Source organism: Trematomus bernacchii, unplaced genomic scaffold (assembly GCF_902827165.1).
Source record: "Trematomus bernacchii unplaced genomic scaffold, fTreBer1.1, whole genome shotgun sequence".
Classification (NCBI taxonomy): domain Eukaryota; kingdom Metazoa; phylum Chordata; class Actinopteri; order Perciformes; family Nototheniidae; genus Trematomus; species Trematomus bernacchii.
Window position 1 is genome coordinate 12,868,271 of NW_022987973.1, and position 22,786 is coordinate 12,891,056.

At 40.8% G+C, this 22,786-nt stretch overlaps 1 protein-coding gene across 3 annotated transcripts in view; it reads right to left on the reverse strand.

The window, feature by feature from the left end:
- LOC117471727 (protein diaphanous homolog 3-like) overlaps positions 1 to 22,786 on the reverse strand; it is a 161,513-nt gene that overhangs the window by 49,210 nt on the left and 89,517 nt on the right. For 2 of the 3 annotated variants that reach the window (XM_034116924.1, XM_034116925.1), the window contains 3 exons: positions 16,507 to 16,642; positions 4,718 to 4,813; positions 3,368 to 3,430 (listed from right to left, as the gene is read on the reverse strand). In XM_034116924.1, coding sequence (XP_033972815.1) covers positions 3,368 to 3,430; positions 4,718 to 4,813; positions 16,507 to 16,642 — 295 coding nt within the window. The remainder of the gene's footprint in view (positions 1 to 3,367; positions 3,431 to 4,717; positions 4,814 to 16,506; positions 16,643 to 22,786) is intronic. The other variant, XM_034116926.1, reaches the window with a different exon arrangement.

A 22,786-nucleotide genomic window follows, 5' to 3' on the forward strand; every position in this document is an offset into this window, starting at 1 on the left:
AATGCACATCTCGCTTGGGCTGTCTGACCCCCGTGAAGGCTCTAGCTCAAACACAACGGTAACAAAAAAAAGGTATGTTCCTTTCAACAAGTACTTGCACACGGCACCTTGGGAGTCAGTGAGGCTGAGATGAGGGTTTGCTTCGAAGGCTGAACTGGCCAGACAGTGCCTGGAGAGATGTTTTCAGACACAGTTAAAAAACTATGGCTGCTTCATAGATTCAATTTGCAGATTCAAGTCTCTTACACCTGTGTGGCTAACCACCATCGATCCATCATTCTGTGGAGTGCAATCCAATTTAGAGTGCCGAGGAGTCCCAGAGCCCTGCAGCCTTATCCTAACCCGGGCCACAGCCACCACAAAGCCCGCTTACCTTCATCCCCTGAAGTCTGCGGGTGTGTCTGTGTACTTTTAAGACTACGGGAGAATGTGTGCTCAGGGAGACTGCACACCAAGCTAACGCCTTAGCTGCTGGCTCATGTTAAAGTGTGCTGAACCAATTTAGGAGTAAGGGAGAAGAAGCAAGAGAGGAAGTGGGGGGGGGGGAATGCTAGAAGCCCAGGCATGATCCCCTACTTAAACCAAAGACTCCAGCAGGAGGAGAGCAGGGAGGAAGAGGAGAAGCAAAATGATGAAAAATGATTCTACAATCTGAAGCAAACAATAAGGAATCATTTGAATCATATTTTCTATTACATGCCAATAATTCCACTCATCGTGGCTACGAAGTGTGGTGGACATTCCACACTTAATCACCTTCTGGTAAGAAAATAACAAATATACAAGCTTAAACCAAAGTTGTGTTATTTAATAAAGAGTTATAGCATTTCATAGAATCAATCTTATTTCCAGCTTGAAAGGCCAGAGGTCCTGCACTAGTAGATAGCACCAAGATCTGACCTTGCTACAACAGAAAAACAAGCACTTTATACAGGAAAAAGACCAAATTGGGGAGGTCCCAGCTAGGCAATTTACATTACAGGCTATTGAAATGTTGGCCAGACGAGCGAAACGTGCATACATGCTAATTACAAACCTAAGATCCATATGATAATTGCCTGACAATGGTCAAGGCGACACCCTTCTGTCTGTCTGAGAACATTTAGTAGCTAGGCGTGAATTTAAACTCTTAGAAAATAAAGTTACAGTGACATTATATATAATTAAATAAGACTTATGATAAATGTCGAAGCACAACAGCAATAATCTAGTACACGAGTCTCATTGAAGTCTGGTGATGGGGAGCACAATCTATTGGTCATGTGATTTGTTGCTGACGACAAAAGGAAGAAAGCCCGAGTGCACTTGAGTTTCCCTTGGTAGAAAAGCTTCATGGCACCAAGCAGACTGACCATTCCAATCTCTCCCCATCACTACTTATTAGAGTATCTTCTGGCACAGATGTTGCTGTTTAAATTCTCTTTGCTGCTCCATTGGAGTGCAGCAACACCCCTGAGATCAATTATTAAAGGGTATTTAAAACTGTGGGAAAAGATGGAAGTAGGGTGGTGTGAAACTGAGAGCATCTGTTTAAGTGCTTGTGCCGCCAACTAAACTTCATCACCTCCCGACGAAACACGGAGCATCCTGTGAGTTTCACTCAATCCAGCGACTAAACCCAGGGCAATTAAAGTCTGGATCTCAGTAGGAGAGAAGGAGCGCCGAGAGAAGGGGTGCGGCAGGAGAAGTGGAGAGACTTCTTACCAATAACAGGCAATTATGTTCTGGGAGGCCTTTTGTCAGGCCATGAGAGTATAGAAGAAGACAGCGGGGATATGGCATAGTAGGGAAATGAGGAGGAGTGTTATTTAGGAGGCAGATGGCAGAGAGGGGGAAATTAAGATGAATGGGCACTGAGAGGGCTGAGCTGGTGCTTGGGCTGGGCAGAGAAAAAGTAATTAGCTGTGTTTGCTCTGGGAGGCTGGCAGTGAGGATGATACCTGCAGTGACAGGCTCAAGCCTCGAGCTTTATTAGTCAACAAGGCCGTGTCTGATGCGGCCAGCAGGGGGCAGCTGGGCCAGCCACCTCGAAGGACCTTCTTACCAGTACAACACACCATGGGTTCTTTTTCACAAAGTGGACACTGAAGCACTTTCACTCACTGAAATGTATTTTTACTCTAATCCCCTGTAAATACAACGCAGCTCTTTGTGCGTGTTCTCTTCTATACTACCTGACTCTCCCTCTCAAACACAAACAAACAGCACTTTCACAGCAAGACCATTTTTTGTTATTCTGCCCCACTATTCTTCAGTTTCACCCTCACCAAGTGGCTCTGTTGTTCTTCCTCACACCATTTCTCTCCATTTATTATGCTACAGCCACCTCTATCTGTCTCTTTCCTCCCACCCTGTATATCTCCCTCCCCCTCGTCCCTTTCCAATCTAATTTCAGATAAGTCGTAGCCGAACAACAGAGCAAGGCCCTTTATCATTGCCATCAATGATGTGGGTGGATTGAGCATGAATAATTTTATTCATGTAGCCTGTACCCAGCCCACAGGGATACCAATTACAAGTAATAAGAGGTAATAGGGTTACAACGTAATTTTTAAGTGCCTCAGTAATGGTTGTAGAAAACCTTTGACAAGAAAAGAAAGTTGTTGTTTATTTAAGCCGCAGCAAGAGCAACATATCTGATCACAGCTATGAATAATATAGGACAATTTAATTTGGTAGGGTTAGTATACCATTACACAAGGAGGTGGTATAGTATAGTTACACACACCATGACATTTTTATACTACAAATTTTGTTTTAAATGATAACATCTCAAATAGATCTGACAGAATTTAGTTTGTGTAGGTGCGCATGTCTCACTGCTCTTCAAGAATGTGCAATGCATAGGTCAAAAGTTAAACAGTTAAAGATGATTTATTATTCTCTATACAATTCTAGGACTCTTGACATATACTGTTGTGTATAGAGATATGAGTCGCTTTACTTATATAACACTTTGAACATTCACATGCTGCATTGAAAAGCATAAAGTCGAACTCAAAAAGCTGCAATTACTGAACAATTTGAGGAAACTTATGTCTGAGCTGTCATAGCAGCCCACACACTGCTTTCAAATAATATCAACCCTGCTTCTCGCAGTCTGCACATCACACTGCCTCAAACAGTGTTAGTAATGGCCTTTCACACTTTCAGAAGGCACACACAAGATCACACACAAGATCATAAACACCAAAAGGACAACTGAAATGGTCGCTGGACACACACAAAAAGCAAGACATACGAACTGTTGAGAGGAATTTGCAATACATGCCAGATATGTTAAGGACTGGCTTCCAAGAGCAGATGAAAAGACAGAGCTGAGCATGCTTGAGGCTTTAGCTTTGTAGGTTTCAACTGTGTGTTTTACCATGGTTAACAGGCCTGAGAACCTGGCGGAAGGAGCTGGGGCTGATTGTCTTCTGCTGGTTATCTGTGGAGGGCAGTGGACACATGATGCAAACATATCTTACAGTACTAAGAGGATCAAAAAGATCAGGAGGATGCACAGGCTGAAGAATGGCTGTGAAGAGAAGGTTATTAACAACAAGGGAACAGCTGTCGATTGCAACTATAGCTTAATGGGCAGTCCATTCAAAACAGTAAAGATCTCATGTTGAATTCACAACATGTGTTTATTTGTCTGGTATCCAATCATCAAACAGTCGAGGTAATGGTGTAAAGCGTTGAGCATTGTGCTCAGAGCAAGCATGTGTACTAGACCCTCCAGAAAAACGCGATTATGCGATCGCATAATTTACCGCATAATCAGCAAAATAGCGCATATTTTTAAAAGGCCGCATATTTCTTAAAAGGTCGCATAATCCCCGCATTTTTCCACACAAAATTGAAGAAAAAAAAAGTTAACGTGAAGTAGTGATGTCATCAGCTCGCGCAGGTAAACAACACCGTAGAGTGAATGTGTGGAACTCACACGAGAGAGAAAAGCAACAAGATCAGCGCCATATAGATTATTATATAGCCTACTATTATACTATTATTATTATATACTATTATAATTATACTATTATACGGCTCTGACCAAGATGAACAAATCGAATCCATCCCATTTGCCTACGAACATTTCTGCTAAAGACCGGGCAAAGCAGTACGCAGATGTCTTGCACGAAAGTGGGGGGAAACTATTCTGCACCCCGTGCAACTGTGTGTTGGAACATACAAGATTGAAGCTGGTCAGATAACGAACGGGTAAATGAAAACAGAATGAGGCGGAGGTGTGTGTGTGTGTGTGTGTGTGTGTGTGTGTGTGTGTGTGTGTGTGTGTGTGTATCATAGGAACTCTTTAAAAGGGCTTCCTTTCATTCAGTAGTAGCCTAGTAACAGGGTGTGGGAGAAGAATCACCTTTTTTCCGCCTCCCGCATATTTCGCAACTTTTCGCAACTTCTCCGCATATTTCGCATAAAAACCCCGCATGTTTAATCGCATAATCAAGGATTTTAGCCCGCGTAATCAAGGATTTTAGCCCGCGTTTTTCTGGAGGGTCTAGTGTACAAACAACAAACTAGTGTATTTTGGAAAAAAACTGTTCAGTTCACTCAGATTTAAAAAAACAAAACATATGCATCCAGTTGGAAGGTTAGGACCTGCATTTATCTGAATGGACTCAAAACATCGTCCAAATTATTTTCCAGACAATATGAGAATGTCTATGTGCATCTTTGTTTGTGTATACATTTGATCAGAGGAGATGAGACTCACCTCTGGGTCTTGGTGCTCTCTTCCTGCGGTCTCTGAATGCAGCTCCTGACTGTAGGGCTTCCAGCAAACTATCCATCACACCTGTCTCATCATTCTCTGAAAAACGCAGGAAGAAAGGGGGGGGTGTTAGAAGACAGAGTAGAGGTAAGAAAACAGAATTAGATAAAGTGCACTTTCTTCTATTGCTGAGCTTTGCCATACTGTCTGCAAAAAACATTCAACGGCAGGACATTATATAAACACATTACATGTTAGTGCATATAGAAAGCTGTGAACAAGCACATACTATATATTTCACATTGATCCAATAACAAAGTCAAATGCCTAACATATGATGGGTTTAAGTCCAAGCTGATCAAAGTTGGCATGGTCTTGCAGACAACCTGCTGTGCAAATGTGCACCCTGGTGTTTGCAACCTTGTGCAATGCAGTTGTGGATGCATTGTTGTGAAACTAAAAACTCATGAAGGATATTTACAATGTCATAAAAAGAGAGACATTTAGTACAGGGCCCTGTCGAGCTGTCAATATGGTGTATTCAATGTAGAATACTCTTGACTTAAAATATAAAGTCCTTGCTTTGTTTCAGCAGGGGAAACGCCAGAATACAGATGTATTTTCAAAAGGGAAACGCTTTGAAGATATGACATGTAAATCATGCCTTGTGTTGGCACAGCTGAAAGCCTGGCCGACACCTGAGGCAAAATGATGGACCCGGTTAGTGATTTGCAGTGAAGACAGCCTCCAGTAGAAAGGAAGGAAAATGGCTAGCAGAAATATGGGATTGCTGAGGGCGAACACACTGTCAATAGAAACTTTGTGCTGGTAGTCATGCAAATGTGAGTGTTTCCTTTTCAACAATACTTCTTTGGGGCCCTTCACATTTTAAGTGTTTGTCAACCACCGTGCGGATGTGAAGGACTGCCTGCCACTGAACTGTACACTTCCATTAATGCATTTAAAGCTACAGTGCAACCACAGCAGTATTTTTAATACATTCCACAGCTGAAAGACATTCACAAGCTGTCTATCAGTCTCATTTGGTTGTTTAGAGAAGTGTCCTCTTTGAGAGTTTGGAAAAAGATTGCTCTAGTATGAATTTTGAAAAAGAAAGATACTTATTGTTTTAAAGTGAGGGAAAAGAGCAACAACATTTTGAGGCAAACCTTAGATTGGGATCTTTTAATGTTAAAAAAACACTTATCTTAGGGGACATACTTTCATCAATGAGTGTTTGAGTACTGTTTGGGCATGCAGGCATCCAACATGCTAGCCTCAAGTGCACAAGATTGTGTCTTTAAACTTTTGTATGGTCATTACTTCTTACCGTTTTCAGTTATTTTGGTTCTAATGTATGTTTAACTACTGACCAGCAATTATATAACAAATACAATCAAATGTTATGTCATTCATTTGGAAAATGTACACTGAAATTACCCATATTTAAAAGGCAATATGTCAAACAGTTTGTTGTGTGTCTCATAAGGAAGAACTATCATTAAAAAGGAGCAACACACATACAAAGAACATATATGTAACTTGAACTTTACATAACATGTCAACAACATTCAGCTAAATGTTGAAACATTCTGGCACATTGTGCACATGTTGTTAATATTCTGGCCCTGACTTTACAAGAGCAATGGAATCTAGATTTCTAGTTTGCTGTCACCAATGAGCTGTATGTCTAATACGGCTTTACAGCACAAAAGCATGCTGTCCAGTCACTGTGACATGCAATCAGAATCCGAACTCACAACGATGCTGGGCAGGAGCTGCACAACTAATGACAGTGTTCAACATCACACGTTTTGCCTTCAGATTAAGTTTGACTGACGTATGAACATAGATTCGCTCACATGCATGAAAACACTGTGTTCGCACATTAAGATTGTCTAATAAATCTGTGTATGATGTGCTAGAAAACATTGTTAGCTCCATAGAGCTGTATCAGCCACCGTGTGACTGCTGGGTGAAGAACATGATGTTCTGATGTTCTGATGTTCTGATTAAGGTTGTGTGTGTTTTTTTCTCTCTCTCTCCGGTTTGTCTGATGGTTACCTCTGGAACAAAAATATAGCTGTATACCTAACACTAATACTGTGATAGGAGACCCTTTACTGGACTAAGGTTCTGCCCATTCTTTACCAACTTATTGGGCTTTATTTATTTGTGGATTACATCTGGCTGTGGCTTTAATTAAAGCACACAATTACATTTGCAGATGTCAGTAAAAAAGGAGGCACATTTGACAAGAAAATCCCCATGCAAGGTGGAAGCAGGGGCATAATGAGTACATATTAACACATATTGCCAGAAGGTTGAGCTGGGGCAGGCTTCAATAAGACAGACCGTGACCTGGGAAATCTTGCCTCCTCTAAGCAAATGTGCAGCTTCCCAAATATGATTATGCAGCATTCAAATACAATGACTTGCAAGTTTAGAAGCTAATGCAATCACAGCTGCTTTGCAATACTAAAACAAAAGTAAGAACTCTAAAATCAAGCTAATAATTTCTGTTGAAGAGGTGAGAGGTGTTGACACAAACTCTATCGATTGACAATAGGGTGGGGGATAGGGTGAACGTCTCAGAAAAGCATTCAAAAATAATGAGACAAACTTCGATATTAGGTTCGGCCAAAGGCGTTTACCTACTTATGTTTCCTTTTTACTTTCCATTGTTCATTGGCAGCACCAAATACTTTCCATAGTATAATCAGATAGGGTTGGACATAATGGAGCTCAGGGTCGTTGTCGATATGATGGCACTATGGTGAATTCTAATTATTTGAATTGGAATTAAAAGTTTGGCATTTTAACCATAAGCTTTGCACGTTAACCAGAACAATTATAACTTCAAATAAGATGTCAGGTGCAAAGGTTTTTGATAGAGGGCTTCACAACGCATAGAGCAAAAAAATCATATAGCAATTGTTTCTGCACACCATCCCTGATTTAGTCAGCTGCTCTAAGACAAGCCTATATTTAGTATCACAGATGGTATATACACAACCTTAATCTCTTTATTACTAAAATAACAGACTACTACAAATGATATGCCATATTGCTATTAAGGATTCAGATGTGAAAGGCACCTCATATTCACCTCGAGTCCACATGATAAACAAGGTAACTTTAAAGTATTTTCATTATACATTTTCCTTGGTTAATCTTTACATTTTAAAATGTGAAAATAATGTGCTCATTCCTGCAATTTAAAGATTCCAAAAGTACCTTTTTCAAGACATATTTGAGCGAGTAATATGTACAGATGCTGATAGGGTTTGTCCATTTCAAATATTTCAATGACGACTGGTATTGTGACCATGATCACCCTTTGCTGTCAACTGTCAGATGCTTATAAGCTCTACTTCCAAACTGAAACTCTATCATGAGCTGTAAAGTACAACCACTACAGTCACACTGTGCTGTGCAAACTGGAATTGCATACATTTTCATACTTACATTACCATATTGAGTTTTCTGTAAACCTACAAAAAACTTAAATCAGCTCCACAGTAAATGGTCCCTTTACAGCAAACAAACTGAAGCTTCTGTTTTACAGGCAGAGGGTCCACATGGCGTTGAGCTTCAGTTGTAAAAGTTGTGCCCAAACCCCACACAAAGCTCAGACTATAAACACACACATACGGTGGATATATCACGGCCCACTTCCCTGCCTGCTTGCACCTGTGTATGCATTTTTTTGTTTTCCATCTGCAACAGTTGCATTCTTCCTCTGGCTGATATGTGCCCAGTTCTTCATCATTACACAGAGCAGAAAGGCAACACGAATTTCTGAGCAAAACCAACACTCCTCGGCGTCCAAATTTGTTTCCACTGCCGTGGTAATTCATCACAGGCGGCGAGCTTTACACTCCCCACAACACGCATAGACACATACACAAAAATACAGACAGCACAGAGAAAATGTGAAAAAGGAGCAGATCAATCTACTGCAACCTGCAGTGCGTGCCTTCGCGTGCAGTACTCCGTTTGACTCCGACCCACAATAACATGAACAACTTTGTGTGGCAAGGAAGGCAAGGAAAAAGAAACCTACTCAGATCTCCTGCCTCAGGAATATACAGACGCAGAAACAGTCCAATTTTACACATCAATCAAGAGCAACTGATTCAGGCCGAGACAGAAAACTGCTTTATATAATGGAGACAAGAGGTGCCTTCAGACAGCCCGACACTGAAAATCATAACACATATTTATATACTCACACCCACATGCTCACCAACTTAGAGATCATAGACATGTCACATGGATGGTAATGGAGAAGAAACACATGGCAGAGGAATATTAGTCAAGCTGGTAGCTGTGAAATGGGTTTGAAACAGTCATTCAGCTTGTGAAGGGTGGTACTGAGGAGGATATGGCATGAGAACAAAGAGTAGTGAGAGGAACGGGACATTGAAGAGTGGTATCCCAGCTTTGGCAGTAGAGCTACTGATTGGTGCTTTGATGTGCACAATTCGGCTGCCTATTTCTATTCTGCCGCATCCGGGATCAGAGCTCCCATGACAGGTGTGCAATCTGCAGAGGCTTTTTGCTTTTACTTTAACAAAGCATGAAGACACTCTCACAAACCAGTCCAGATTTGGACGGATGTTTATTTAAGGAATAGTAATAGTGTGTACATTGTGTTCACGTCTTTTTCATTGCAACTCTACAAGTCCTACGCGTTAGTTGTAAAAGAAACACGGAATTGTGCCAAATGAGCTCTACTGCAGGGTGTCTAGCTTGACAGTTCTCTTTGTTAAAGGACAAAAGAAATAAGTGTGGAAATAAGCAGTACGGTGTACAACTGAGATGTACAAGTGCACAAGTCAGATCAACAAAAAGATACAAGTAGTAAGTGTTTACTCCACTAGAAAACTAAAGGATAAACTCTGGCAGAAGAATCAACACAAAGCTTCAAATCCAGGTCTGGGAAAACGCTATGGTTATCCTCCTGTCTGTAGTGAAACTTCAATCACAATCTATTTAATCAGAGCCTGCTCACACTGGCGTTTTCCATTGTCTGGACACGCAGTCTCTGTGTGTGTGTAGATGTCTACCCTCTATTCAGACCCGGACCGATGATTTCCGCCACTTCACTCAACAGGATGTGGCACTTATCATCAGGACAATGACCCGGTTGTTGCAGTGTGCAGCAGAGGTGGGCCAGAGCAAAGCAAGAAATAGGGTCAATTGGGCTCGGATGGAAAGGCTAAGAAGGGAAAATGACATGCCTGAGTACAATGAATGCAGGCCCATCACTGTGTTCCCTTGAAGACAAATGGTGCAAAAAGGCCAATCAGCCCTCTCTCTCTATTGAATAGCTTCTGTTCCACTTTACCGATGCCAACTTTGAGAAAGTAGCCAAGCCATTCGCTGGATGATGTACAAATGAATGACACGCACCATAACTACGTTAATAACGTTACTATGAATCATTCTCACATGGCTTTGCTGAGTTTTCATGTTTTAGCAGTTACACCATGCCAAGAAGCACACATAAACCTAATCACCTGTGATAACCTTACACTCAGAGTAAGCCTATGAAATGATCCTTCACCCAACAGAACAGTTACCCACCCGGGGGGCCAGGACTTCGTTCCAGGTGATAACTAGGGTAGGAAGAAAAAGTTACACTACATAACAATGATGACTTCTGGTTTTTCCTTAATGGTTTCTTGTTTCTTTTCTGACATAATGTATAGTTTGACGCTTTAAGGCCTCAAAAAGGTGTTCAAAGTCAGTCAGTATGGGCACGCACTCCCCACAGTATGATGGGGGGTTACAGGAAGATATCTCTGCACTAAGATGTCACAAGCAGAACTTGTTGGCAATCAATGTATTCAGCAATCTGTTAAAGGCATTCTTATTGAAACTTTACAATGTATAGTTCATACGCTCCACGGCAGGATGTTCTGATAGAACAGGGTTTTGGCAAACATTATTTCAGAAAAATGAATAAGAATTATAATGGGCAAATGCCACCGTTAGGATAGGGAATCAAAATAATCTGAGTCAGTCAAATAAAGCCTCATCAAGTACATCTCTATATACTAGTCAACATAAAAAAAGATGCCACTTAAAGGGGTGACATTTGGATTCAACTAGAGTTCATTTTAAATGATGGACAATTAAACACAATTGTATTTCTAAAGTTAAGTAGAAGCAAGCAGGTCTGGATCCAGACACCAACAGATAGCAGATTAAATGACATCAAACCAATTCAAACTAACTCTTTGAAGAGTAACTGCACCAACAATCTGGCTCTCACTACTAACACATGCTTTTCCACACCCTGTGCATCACTGATATACTGTACTGTGGCACAGCACCACGATACAAAACAGATGGGTTCAACAGAAGTATGAACAAGGTTCCGTCGATTTATTCACACTTTTCAGACCGTAGTCATGACAAACATGTTAAAAGTGTTTTGACAATACCTGGCTTTGTGTTGGGTGCCACATATTTATAAACCTTGGAATACAAATGATGCGCACCCACAGCAACACAGGGAACCGTCACATGTAAACCAACTACAGTATATGAGCATCATGCTGGGTTGGTTGGGCTCAGGGGGAGAAACAGTTGTCTACCCCAGCCCCGGAGTCAACATGTAGTGTCATTGGGCAAGACACTTAACCCAAAATCGCTGATAAAAGGGTCCCCAAAATTAAATGTAATGATATAAGGGGGCAATATGTTGCCTTTAGTATCTACAGCTCATGATAACATACAGTAGCTTATACAATCTTCACATGTTTTTCTTCCCCCATCTCTCTCTTTCTCACGCCCCTCCTATCCTTTTAGCAGCTTTGCATGCCGAGTTGCATCTCTAGCTGTTCTTTTATTTGACGTCTTAATAGTTCATCGCTTGTAGCCATGTAGGGAATGTTAAATAAAGGTCTGATGTGTAATTTGTCGCTCCACAAACATTCCCGCTCCCGGCCTACCCTGGGAGTTAATGCAACAGATTTGTCATACACAAGTCAGGCACAGCTAGAGGAGGAGGAAAAACACCTATTCAATCTGCCTTTCAATCTCCATAGGGCTCTATGCAAATGGATGCAAGCTGATGCCTACCCTCTCTCAGGCGCCGTTTACACGAGGAGAAAACTGCTTGTATCTGCATAGTTTCGCGTGCGTATAGCCCTATTATTTACACGAGGCCGATAGAAACTGACCCCACAAACGATAACGGGTCCCAAGGTGGATAGATTTGCAAACGAAACGCTCTGGGGGGTCAACCGAGTCCGTGTAATCACCTCTATACGAATATTTCCTGAAAAAATAGCGATAGCCCCGCCTCTCCCCACCTCTCCTGCTCACTGCTGTAGCAACTATCAAAAATAGCTGTGTTAATTAAACGCACAAGGGGTTCTTGAATGAAATAATATTATAAAAGGCAAACCAGAATTGTTAACGCCCAATATACTCCTTAAACAAAATAAACAGAGTCAGATTTCATGCATTGATCCATTATATTGACAATTTTCCAGCCAAACAACACAAACAAAATTAAAAAGTCCGCTCTGCGATACACCAAACTTGTCTTTACTGCCTAATCCAGGCCATTATTGTTCATTGCTCCTGCGCCTGTTTGTAGGCAGAGGACCGGCGTGTCCCAGAGGAGCGATCTCACCCGGTGTTTGTAGAGAATATCTCTCTTTCTGAGCGCGTCCTCTCCACAGAGACGTGCTTCTTGGTCGGTCGATGCAATATCCACAGATTCGGTTTCTTTCAGTTAACTTCCCCGTGGCATTTATCCATATGCTGAGGAAATTACTATATCCCGCTGAATACCAGCAATCGCCACACACACTTCCTCCTGTCAGTAGCTACTGCTAGTGCTACTGCTACTGACCATGCTACAGATATTAGTGCAAAATCTACAGCTCCTCTACCACAACCATCAGCAACAAGTGGACATGGAGAATTACATGAACTACATGTTGCCAAATCCACCGCGGGGCTTAAACAGAAGGGTAGCCATGGCAACATTGCTGCGGGGCTGCTCCAGGCTGCTCTTCTTCGCTGCTTTTGGTGTATTTTGGCGGAAGTTACAGCGCCACTTACAGTCCCGGCATATGTACTACAGCGTTTCCAGCGGTCTTGTTTGAACAGACACGTTAAATGAAATGAATGCATGTGAACGGAAGACTTTTTTGAATACGCATACTGTGCATAAACGCAAACGTTCCCGTGTGAAGGAGGCCTGCCAGAACACATACAGATGACGAAGCCAGGCTGCATATGATTGTGTAGGCAGAAGCCCGGCATGTGGTACACAGAAGAGACCAATGGAAAGAGTAGGAAACTGGGAGAAGCTCATATTTCAGGAAAATATAAGTAGGCAAAGCTAAAACCAACCTAAATGCAGATATTTGCAGAAAGTAAAGAAGCTAAACATCCATTATGATCAGTTCCTCCAGGAAGCCCTCCCCCCTACCTACCCCTGTGTCTTATTGGTGTGCCCTTCAGCATAATGTGGATATGCAGCCTCACTGGGGCTTTTTAGGGAATTGATGGATAATCAGATGATTACACAGAAAATCTCCATTGAGGACAATCCTCCCTGACAAACAAAGAGAAAGCTCTTTAGTTAATAAATAGGCTGACAGACAGAGTGAAAGTGTGTGTGTGTGTGTGTGTGTGTGTGTGTGTGTGTGTGTGTGTGTGTGTGTGTGTGAGAGAGAGAGAAAGAGACAGAGAGAGAGAGTATATCCTGTCCTGCGTCTGCAGCACAATGCCAAATCTCTATCACATATTCATCCTGAAAATCTGTGTGGATGTGCGCGTGTGTGTCATACATTGCCAGAAACATCACTACCCGGGGATGTCATCGAGTTTGCCTTTAGCTTTATCTTAATTTGAGCGTATCTAAATACATTTCAAGCTCTAGGCATATTTGTATAAGCCTTTCTGACAAATTTGGCGGAAGTTTATTCTCATGATTTTCATATTTCTGAACTAGTTTTTCGAAAAAATAAGTTTGCAAGAAACTCAACTCAACACACACGCAGAGGAAAGACATTGATGCTGTCAATTTGAGAGATTAACTAACTTCACACACAAATCATTAACATGTGCTAAGTATATACTGTACAGTGTCGATAGAAATGAAGTCCCTTTTCTTAGTTTACAACACAAATCAGAACAAAACTGCTCAGACTATTTGTTCCATGTTATACACATTTTCTTATTTTATTTTGCTTTGGATAGTGATTAGTTCACTTCCGGGCATCAACCTTGTTGTTTTTAAATACGTTTTGCGGGAAATTAAAGTGTTTCCTCAGTCACAGGTTTTTTTAAATAATGCAGTAAGGTTCTGTTTTCAGGATTTCTCTAATGCATTCATTTTACTCTCCACCATCCAGGGCCTTCTGCAGTGAAGCTTAACCACAGTATGATGCTGCCAGCAACATGCTTCCTGCTGGGGATTTGTGTTTATGTGTGGTGATACAGCAGATACTGCATTAATAATAGCAGTCCATAGGGTAAACATGTATTTAAAAGGCACTGCACATCTTCCCCTCTGTCTCTCACACACATAGCATTTGTTGTATTTGTATGAATAAAATAAAGGAGAAAAAAGAGCAAATTGATAGGGAAGGAATCCACATAAACAAATCTGACTTAAACTTGGATATCTTTGTTCATTATTCTAAAATGAAAGTTTATGTTACGAGTACAGTAGGAGCAGATTCTCCAGATATGAGTCATGCGTTGTGTTTTTATCTGCAGACCATTTACTCTCAATAAGTTGTAATAACCACAGCATGACAGAGGGTGACATACAGCTCATGCTAATGAATTGACACACATTACATAACCAGATCCCATACATTATTTTCAATTTAACATGCCTCTTCATATGGATGAGTCCAGCACTGTTTAACTCTGCTCATTGGCAAAGGATGATAATTGAGGGATGTCCAGACGAGAGAGAAGGGAACAGGGAAAGGTTTGGATTATGATGTAGCTAAAAAAGACCTTGGTTTGGCTAGGTAGTGTGCCCACAGCAGTAGTCTGTCCTGGATGGAGCATGGTGGTTCTCTACTTGAACTCTAACATGTACAGGAGTTCTGCACTGGCTGGCATAGTCCTGTTAGCTATAGATGCTAGCGCAGGGCTACGATTGCCAAGCTCCACTGCACTGCCAGCCTTGGCTTTGGCATTGGAAAAGGTTCTGGAGGCTGCACTGTTGAGCAAGTTTATGGCATTGGTAGTTCTCCAAATGAGAAGGAAAAACAAATATAAAACTACTGGCAGCCAGAACCAGATGCTCTGGCATAAGATAGACGTGTTATTTCCTTATAGTAATGTCTGAACCTGCTTGGTAAAAAAAGAGTCATCATTCCAGCTACGTTATATCGGAGCACCAAAGCAATGGATAGCTTTAGAGAAAACCTTTTTTAATACACTACCTAAACAATTACTGACAAGATGCAAGCATGCTTTGCCAACAAACCGTGCCAATTATTATATCTTTAGAAATTACTATTGAAAAGTACTACACGTCATTACACAATACAGGAATCTACAAGGTAACTGCTCTTTATTCTGCAACACTGCGTTGTGGGGGGGGATATCGTATTGCTGTCCACAAACATGAGCCAGGATCAACTGTTCTGCTGGTTACCTCTACAATTTTATGCCAGAAACCTCCTTACAAAAAAAAGAGCCCCTCATTCATTAGATGAAATTCTTGTAAGGGCTTGTTGACACAGTCTGAAATGTTAGTTTTAATACATTTTAGTTATTGGTACCTTATTAAAATGTCCCGACTTGAGAGTGATTGCTTTTCCGCATATTTTGTGACTGATTTTTTAACTCAATTGATTATGCCAGTTGATTTTTCTTTAGGCAGATCATTCTCAACGCATCATTTGGCTGCATTGCAATTACAACAGGCAGCTGGATAAAAACAATGTAGCTTGTTGCTTTAGTTCAAGACCTGTGCTGTTAAACATGTAATGTCAACATGTAATGTAATATGTATTAATATACATTGTGAGTGTAGACGTATTCAATTAATACAGAATTAACCATCACCCTTCATGAACTGGCATGAATTTCAGTAATCATCGATCCTTGTCATTTGTCATGTAACTTGTGATCTGACTTGCCAAGAAAGGTCAAGGTGAACGTCCGTACTTGGATCAATAACCAATCAATCAATCATAATACATTTTAATCTCCACGGTTGAAATCTGCAAAATTATAAACGTCAAGAACACAGGGTTGTTAAAGTATTATTATATAAACACAATGTGAATATTACCTTCATAAGACAGAATACAAAACACAGTGTGTTGCAATGTAGTGCAAGATAATGTGTGCTTTTAAAAAAGTAGTAAACTACATTTGAAAGATGAATTGGTCAGAAATAATAAGTTGAAAATAATCATTTAATGGGGATGTCAGAGCAGTGACATATTCTTCAAAACACTTTTTTGACATTCTCTTTCAATCAGGCAACCAGTAATTTTGTATTCAATTATTTCAAGCAATACTTAACTGCTTGCCAATCAATCACATATAAACAACACAAATGACTTTGTGAGTTTTAACTTTCTAAAAGAAAAACTGAATTGTGAGAAAAAAGGTGTCTCCTATAATTCATTAAAATGGTGCTTATGTTTGCCTGATAAACGACAGCCATTGTCTTTGATTGATCTCTTGCACCATTTGACTCTGTATTGATTTAGCAGATGGCTCTCTGTAAAGGGCTTGAAGATGCATGAGTTGACAGGCAAAGAAGAATGAACGATCTCTACCTCCATTGACTTCCAGCAGCCTCCTCTTCTTCTGCTGTCTCTCTTGCTTCTCACGCTCAGCTTTCTCCTTCGCTGCACGTGCTCTCCTCTGCTTCTCCTCCGTTTCTCTCCGCTTCAGGTTATCCTTTAGAGCTTGCTGTGGGGAGAGGGAGGAAGTAAGATGAGCAAAGACAGAAATAAAGAAAAAACAAGACCAATTGCTAACTGGGGTTAATTACAGTAGTATAGAGCCTGTCAAAGGCAGAGGCAGAGGCAGCTGTCAAACACTAAAGACATCATTATCAGGCACCATTAAGTCAGATGAAGCTTCCAAGGTGGATATCAGCCTGGTCTTGCCAGAAACAAAACGACTTGACGAAGATGAATTCAGACACCAGAAAAACAGAGGGTCTGCGAGGTGAGCCACCTGGGCGCCATGTGTTTTCGGTTGTCACTTTTAACTCTTCATCCCCGTTTAAAATGTACAGCGTCTTTTCAGTTTTTTGGCCATAATCTTTCCTCATGTAATGTATTTTTGATGACCCAATGATTGGGGAGTTTTTAGCATTGCATGTTATTTATTGTTTAAATTCAATTATTGAGACTGAAAGAGCGAGCAGTATATGTTGCTATAAGGCAGGGGTTTTCAAAGTGTGGGAAGGTGAGCCTCCCCTCAGAGAACATAAGAACAGCCGCGCCCCCCCTCCCAATTATTATTGCTATTATTATTATTATTATTATTGTTGTTGCTATAATGCAGGGGTATTCAATTGCATTTCAAAGAGGTCCAGTTAGAGAAAATGTCATTAAATGCTCTGTTTTCGCGTTCTACCTTTCTCTTTTTGAGCACGCCATTTGAAATTACTCACCGACTGCACCGATTTGATTGGCTGAGTAGCGTCACCTCCTTAAAACATTAAACAATAACTTTTTTAAACCTTTTTATCTTTATGTTTTAAACATTTTTAACATTTTCAACATCGTGGATAAATACTTATATGCTCCCGGCAACACACTGAACGTCAACCTTGCCTCCTTATTACACTCACCCCTACTTTAGTGGGAACGATGAGTCTGCGTCTTTGATGCGCATAAGCGGATGATGCGGGGATCAGAGTCCTGCATCGGGTCGGGTACCCGACGGGTGACCCGCAAAAAAAGTGATTCGCGGGTAGTATTTAAAAAAAAAATCCAGGTTCGGTTCTGGGTAAAACAAAGAAGATGCGGGTCAGGTCGGGGGTGTTGCATAATAAATATATTTAAATAATAATAATTTAATTGAATGTTTAAAGATTCCTCAGACCTCTCCCCCGCGGGACAGCGCATAATCATAACATCTGCACCGCATCAGTCTGCTGCTGAGCGTGCCACATTCAAAATGGCTGAGGTGAAGTTCTCTAGTGGAGAATACAGCAATGTAAATAACTCTTCCTCAAGAGCAAAATCCAACGTCTGGGAGGCTTTTGGTGTCATCCTACTGTAGATGGAGAAAATAACCAACATTCCACGCTTGTTGAGCCAAATACGCAACTGCTCATATGATATGCGGGTTCGGATCGGTTTGCGGATCTTGTGCCGACGGGTCGGGTCGGTTTGCGGAACTAATTGGCAATATGTGCGGGTGGCGGGGCGGGTTCGGTATTTCCTCATGAAATATGACCCCCGGTTTGATGATTGACAGGTCACAGAACAATGGGAGCTATCTACCCTACCCACAATTTAAAGTAGGCCTAATTCACACAGACTATCTCCTCTTTACTCTTCTCTCTGTGTGGAGCAGCAAGTTCAGCTGTCAGAACAAAGTGACAAACAAACAATGGCATACAATATTATTAATATGTCGGGTAGTAATAGATTTATTTATTTTCTTCTCAGAGTGTACCAGAATGAGTAGTTTATATGTTAGTATCTCTAAAAATCTCCTGAGGGAGAATCCCCCCAGACCCCCTTCTGGGGTTGGGTTTTCAGCATGTGTGCCTTTTTATGTTACACAGTTCACCTTTGATTCCATCATCTCATTAAACCTTATTTTAAAGTATTCTTCAGTTCTGTGAAGGGATATATGCACTGTACTTCACTTTAATTAATATTGTATGCTGAAAAGTGTATATATTACAGCACGATTTTTTGTTGAATAGATTTGAGTGGTTCAAATTTCGGGTCGCGATTTATTGACAAAGGAAAAAGTGGATCCCGAGGCCTGACCAGTTGAGAACCACTGATCGACAATACATCAAACACTGTGGGTACAGTCTCTATAATCTCTTTGCTGCAGGGTTGTTAAACTCATACCATAGTGTCGATAGCTCAATAATGCCACAGCCAAGAGACAAACTGCATATGGTTTAATAGAGTGCTAGCATGATTGCCATCCTGATCAATAGCCAGTCACTTAAATAAAAGGAGTCTGGGCTTTTATCAAACACCCAACTCCTCCCCCTCGTCTCCCCTCCTCTTGCTTTATTCACACACCCCAGCTTGACAGGCAGGTCAGTAGGAGAATAGTAATGCCACCAACATTAATGGATCCCAATAAATACACACTCACTACAAAAATAAACTGTGTAGTACTTGAAAAAAGACAGTGGCACGATAAAGACAGGCAGTAACTTACTGAGCCCCACTGAAAGACGGTTATTAAGTCTGCGTACAAGTGACCAGAGGACTCTCTTTTACCCGCCACTGTAGGAGACTGATGTAAATAATGTACGATTTGGTAATTGTGCAATTTAGCACCCCTGCAGAGTGCAATTCCCTTATGCACTTCAGTCATAAATATGTATAGATGTACACATGCATTTCTTATGATATTGCTTATGATCTGAAACTAGTTGAAAACTTTGATTACAGCCAAACATCAAGCAAGTGCAACAACACAAGACAAAGTAAGCCTGCAAATGCAACTAACCGGCTATATTGCCTGCCCTAGCTAACTAGCGGTAGCAGCTAAAGTTAGAAGCAGGTATTGGTTAGTTACTTTAGCTTTCTGTCCATTAGGAAACAATAACAAGGAGTCAAAACCAGAAGACTTTTTCACCAAATAAAGCAAGTTGCTTATAGTCTATACCTCCTGACATTAACACAGGCACCACTCCCCCTATTACAAGTCAGTATAGCATCATACTTATTAAGCTGTTATGTCAAGGTTAAAACAGTTACATACTGTTTTTCTTCAACCCAGAAAATAGCTGGTCACCTTAGTTGAATAACTAACGCCAAGCCAATTGAAATATGGAGATATGAAAACTCAAATGAACAATAGGTGTTTAACAGTATACTATTTTCACAGTATCCCGTATCCTCTTTGTTCATGTAAAGCTGCTTAATAAGGAGTCAAAATCCCTCCTATGCTCCATGTTTGCTATCAAATGCTGCACATCCGCACGCTGTGACCTTGATCTTTTACTGGAGAGAATATTCTGTTCTTATTCATGCAGACCACAGTGACATTTCATTTTGTTGGCAGCTTACCATACATATATGATGAAGTTATGAATCAAAATGTAACCAGAGGGGACCATACACATTGAGTAATTAGATCAGAGAAGTAATCAGGCACCATCATTTGAGGATTATATTTGTTTGTACACAGTTTTGGGCTAATATATCAAGTAGAAGTTGAGATATTGCACTGAAAAAGTACAACTTCTTTCACGCTGGTGGCGCATGATAAAATGTCAATGGACGACCAAAAGTCATAAGGATAAGTCCTTTAGGGGCTTTATATATTTCATCAAGTTTCATGCCAATCCAATCAATAGACAGCCAATGTCAAACTAATGGCAGAGTTAGAGGAAAAGTCAGGGCACCAGAGTCAGTCAAGTTCAACACATTGAGACCATGATGACTATCTGCAGAAAATGTCATTACAATCCAAGTCAAAGTTTGAGTTAATTCAGTCTGGTCTGCAATGGCAGACTGTCTGACCGACAAACCCATGGACATTTCCATGCCAAGTTCAATACTATCAAAGCTAAAAAAAAAAGGAATGGCAGGTGGTTTCCATGATATAGCTATGCAGATACACTGAAGAGCTCTGTAGAGGCAAAGAGTACATCTCATTTAAAACCCGACCCTTTACTGCTGCCAGCAGCGGGAAAACAATGATGAGTCAATAACGGGTCAATACAACAAGTGGGCCTGTTTAAGAGAGGATCACTCTTAAACTACACAAAGACAATAGAACAGTAAATTACATCCAAACATCGCTGTTAAAACCAAACAAAAGGGCCATTCTATCTTCTTAAATGACACAACCAACTAACAATATTAGACTGATCAAAGACAAAAGTAGTCAGCATGGACATAACTGATTATAAAACTGTTGATTAAAGCCGAGGTAAGGCTGGTGTTTGTTATAAATCTGAATTATTAATCTAAAATATACGTATCCATCATTTCCAACATTGAAGGCAATCCTTTTTCTACTGAAAATAATAAACTAGACATTTTGATACTGACAGTGAAAAGTCTAAAACTACAAAAAGAAGAAGAGTCATGTGATCTTTGCCTTATGACAAAGCATCCATTTTCACTGTAATGTAGAACTGAAGGATGGAAAGAGAGAGAGAACCAGCTATCTGAGGAAATTGCCCTCCACTCTCCTTCATCACTACAGGTCTGCTTCCCCCCTCCTCCTCTCCTGGATGTCCGCCATTAGACACGCTCAATTGGATTCCTGTCAGATGTGCGGCCTCGCCCTGGGTCTCCTTCCTACGGGTGACTGAGCATGCTGTACGTACGTGTGTGTGTGTGTGTGTGTGTGTGTGTGTGTGTGTGTGTGTGTGTGTGTGTGTGTGTGTGTGTGTGTGTGTGTGTGTGTGTGTGTGTGTGTGTGTGTGTGTGTGTGTGTGTGTGTGTGTGTGTGTGTGTGTGTGTGTGTAATGTATACACAGGTGTGTGTCCGTATTTGTGAGTGAAAAAGCAAAGCAGCTCTCCCTATAAAAATTTCTAACAGAAAATGACAAATGCACACAAACAAACATACACACACACACACATGCGCAAACACACACATGCACAAACACATGCGCACGCACGCACGCACACACACGCGCAGTTCAAGGCTTAGTTTGCCTCAGGCAGTGGTCTATAGACAGCACACACCTATTAGCGTGGGCCTTGGCACAGCAAGGTAAATGCTGACACAGATTTGACCGAGAGGTCACGGAGCGGAGATTTATTGCATGACTACGCTCATTGACCTAGCCTTGGCTTCTCCCAAGATATGTCTGTCTGAAGTGACCATTTGAACGAATTGCTGACCTATCGCAGTGAAATAAATAGCTACCTTTGGAGTTTTGAACATATAATGCTATACTTTATAACACTTGGATTGTTCACCTTTCACTGGCCCAGTCATTAACAGTTATGTTTGGGCGGAACATAAACACTACAGCAGAACTCAAGCCTAAACTGTGGAGCTGAAACAAAAAGGGATTAGAGCTGCAAAATGAGTCAATATTCTGCCAATCGCATATCAACTAGATTATTCTCATTAATATAAACTGGCATTAAACAAATGCATGAAACATATTGAGTTTGGTAACATTCACTCTCGGTCTGATTCATCTCGGAACACAACCAGTGATTAACTGTGTTTTGGCTACTAGTGAGGAAAATAATCACCCCAGAGAAGTCATGGGATGAGTAGAATAGGGAAAAAAATATGAAACAAAGGAACAGCTTGGCTTAAGGGAAAGCATCTGGGAACCTTTGTTGTGTGATTGCCTCTGTTTCTTCGAGCCTGTGAAGATTGTGTAGATAGATACTATAGTGACTTTAGCCTCAGGTATGATACAGTATATCATTATATGTGACAACTAAGTGTTAGTATGTGAATTTGATCAAAAAATAATGGGAGAGGGACTGAATGATGAGACATTTCCAGCCTTCTGTGGCCATAACAATAGACAACTAAAATGATGATCCAAATACCTTTTGAAATTACATTTTAAAATAATAATAATGATCTCATTTGTCAAATATATTTGAGAATTTGGCAAACTCATAACACAAGTTGTGCAGTTTATTGTAAAGCTTCACAGCTGTAGCTTTGAGTAAAGTTGCTCATGTAAAAGTTTGACTCTGTTAATGTGGTTTTCTTTTGGGTAGCAGTTGGCTTTATCATGGGACATTATCATTTTTACCAGTGGATCATGTCGGGAAAGCCTAAAAAAATACTGATCTTCTAAAGAATGATAATTATTTTAGTGGTTAGGCATCTGGTCTGAAAAGTGGCTATCGTCAGATCCACTGTAGAGAATAAATGTTGTACAGTATGCATACAATGTCTGCATTA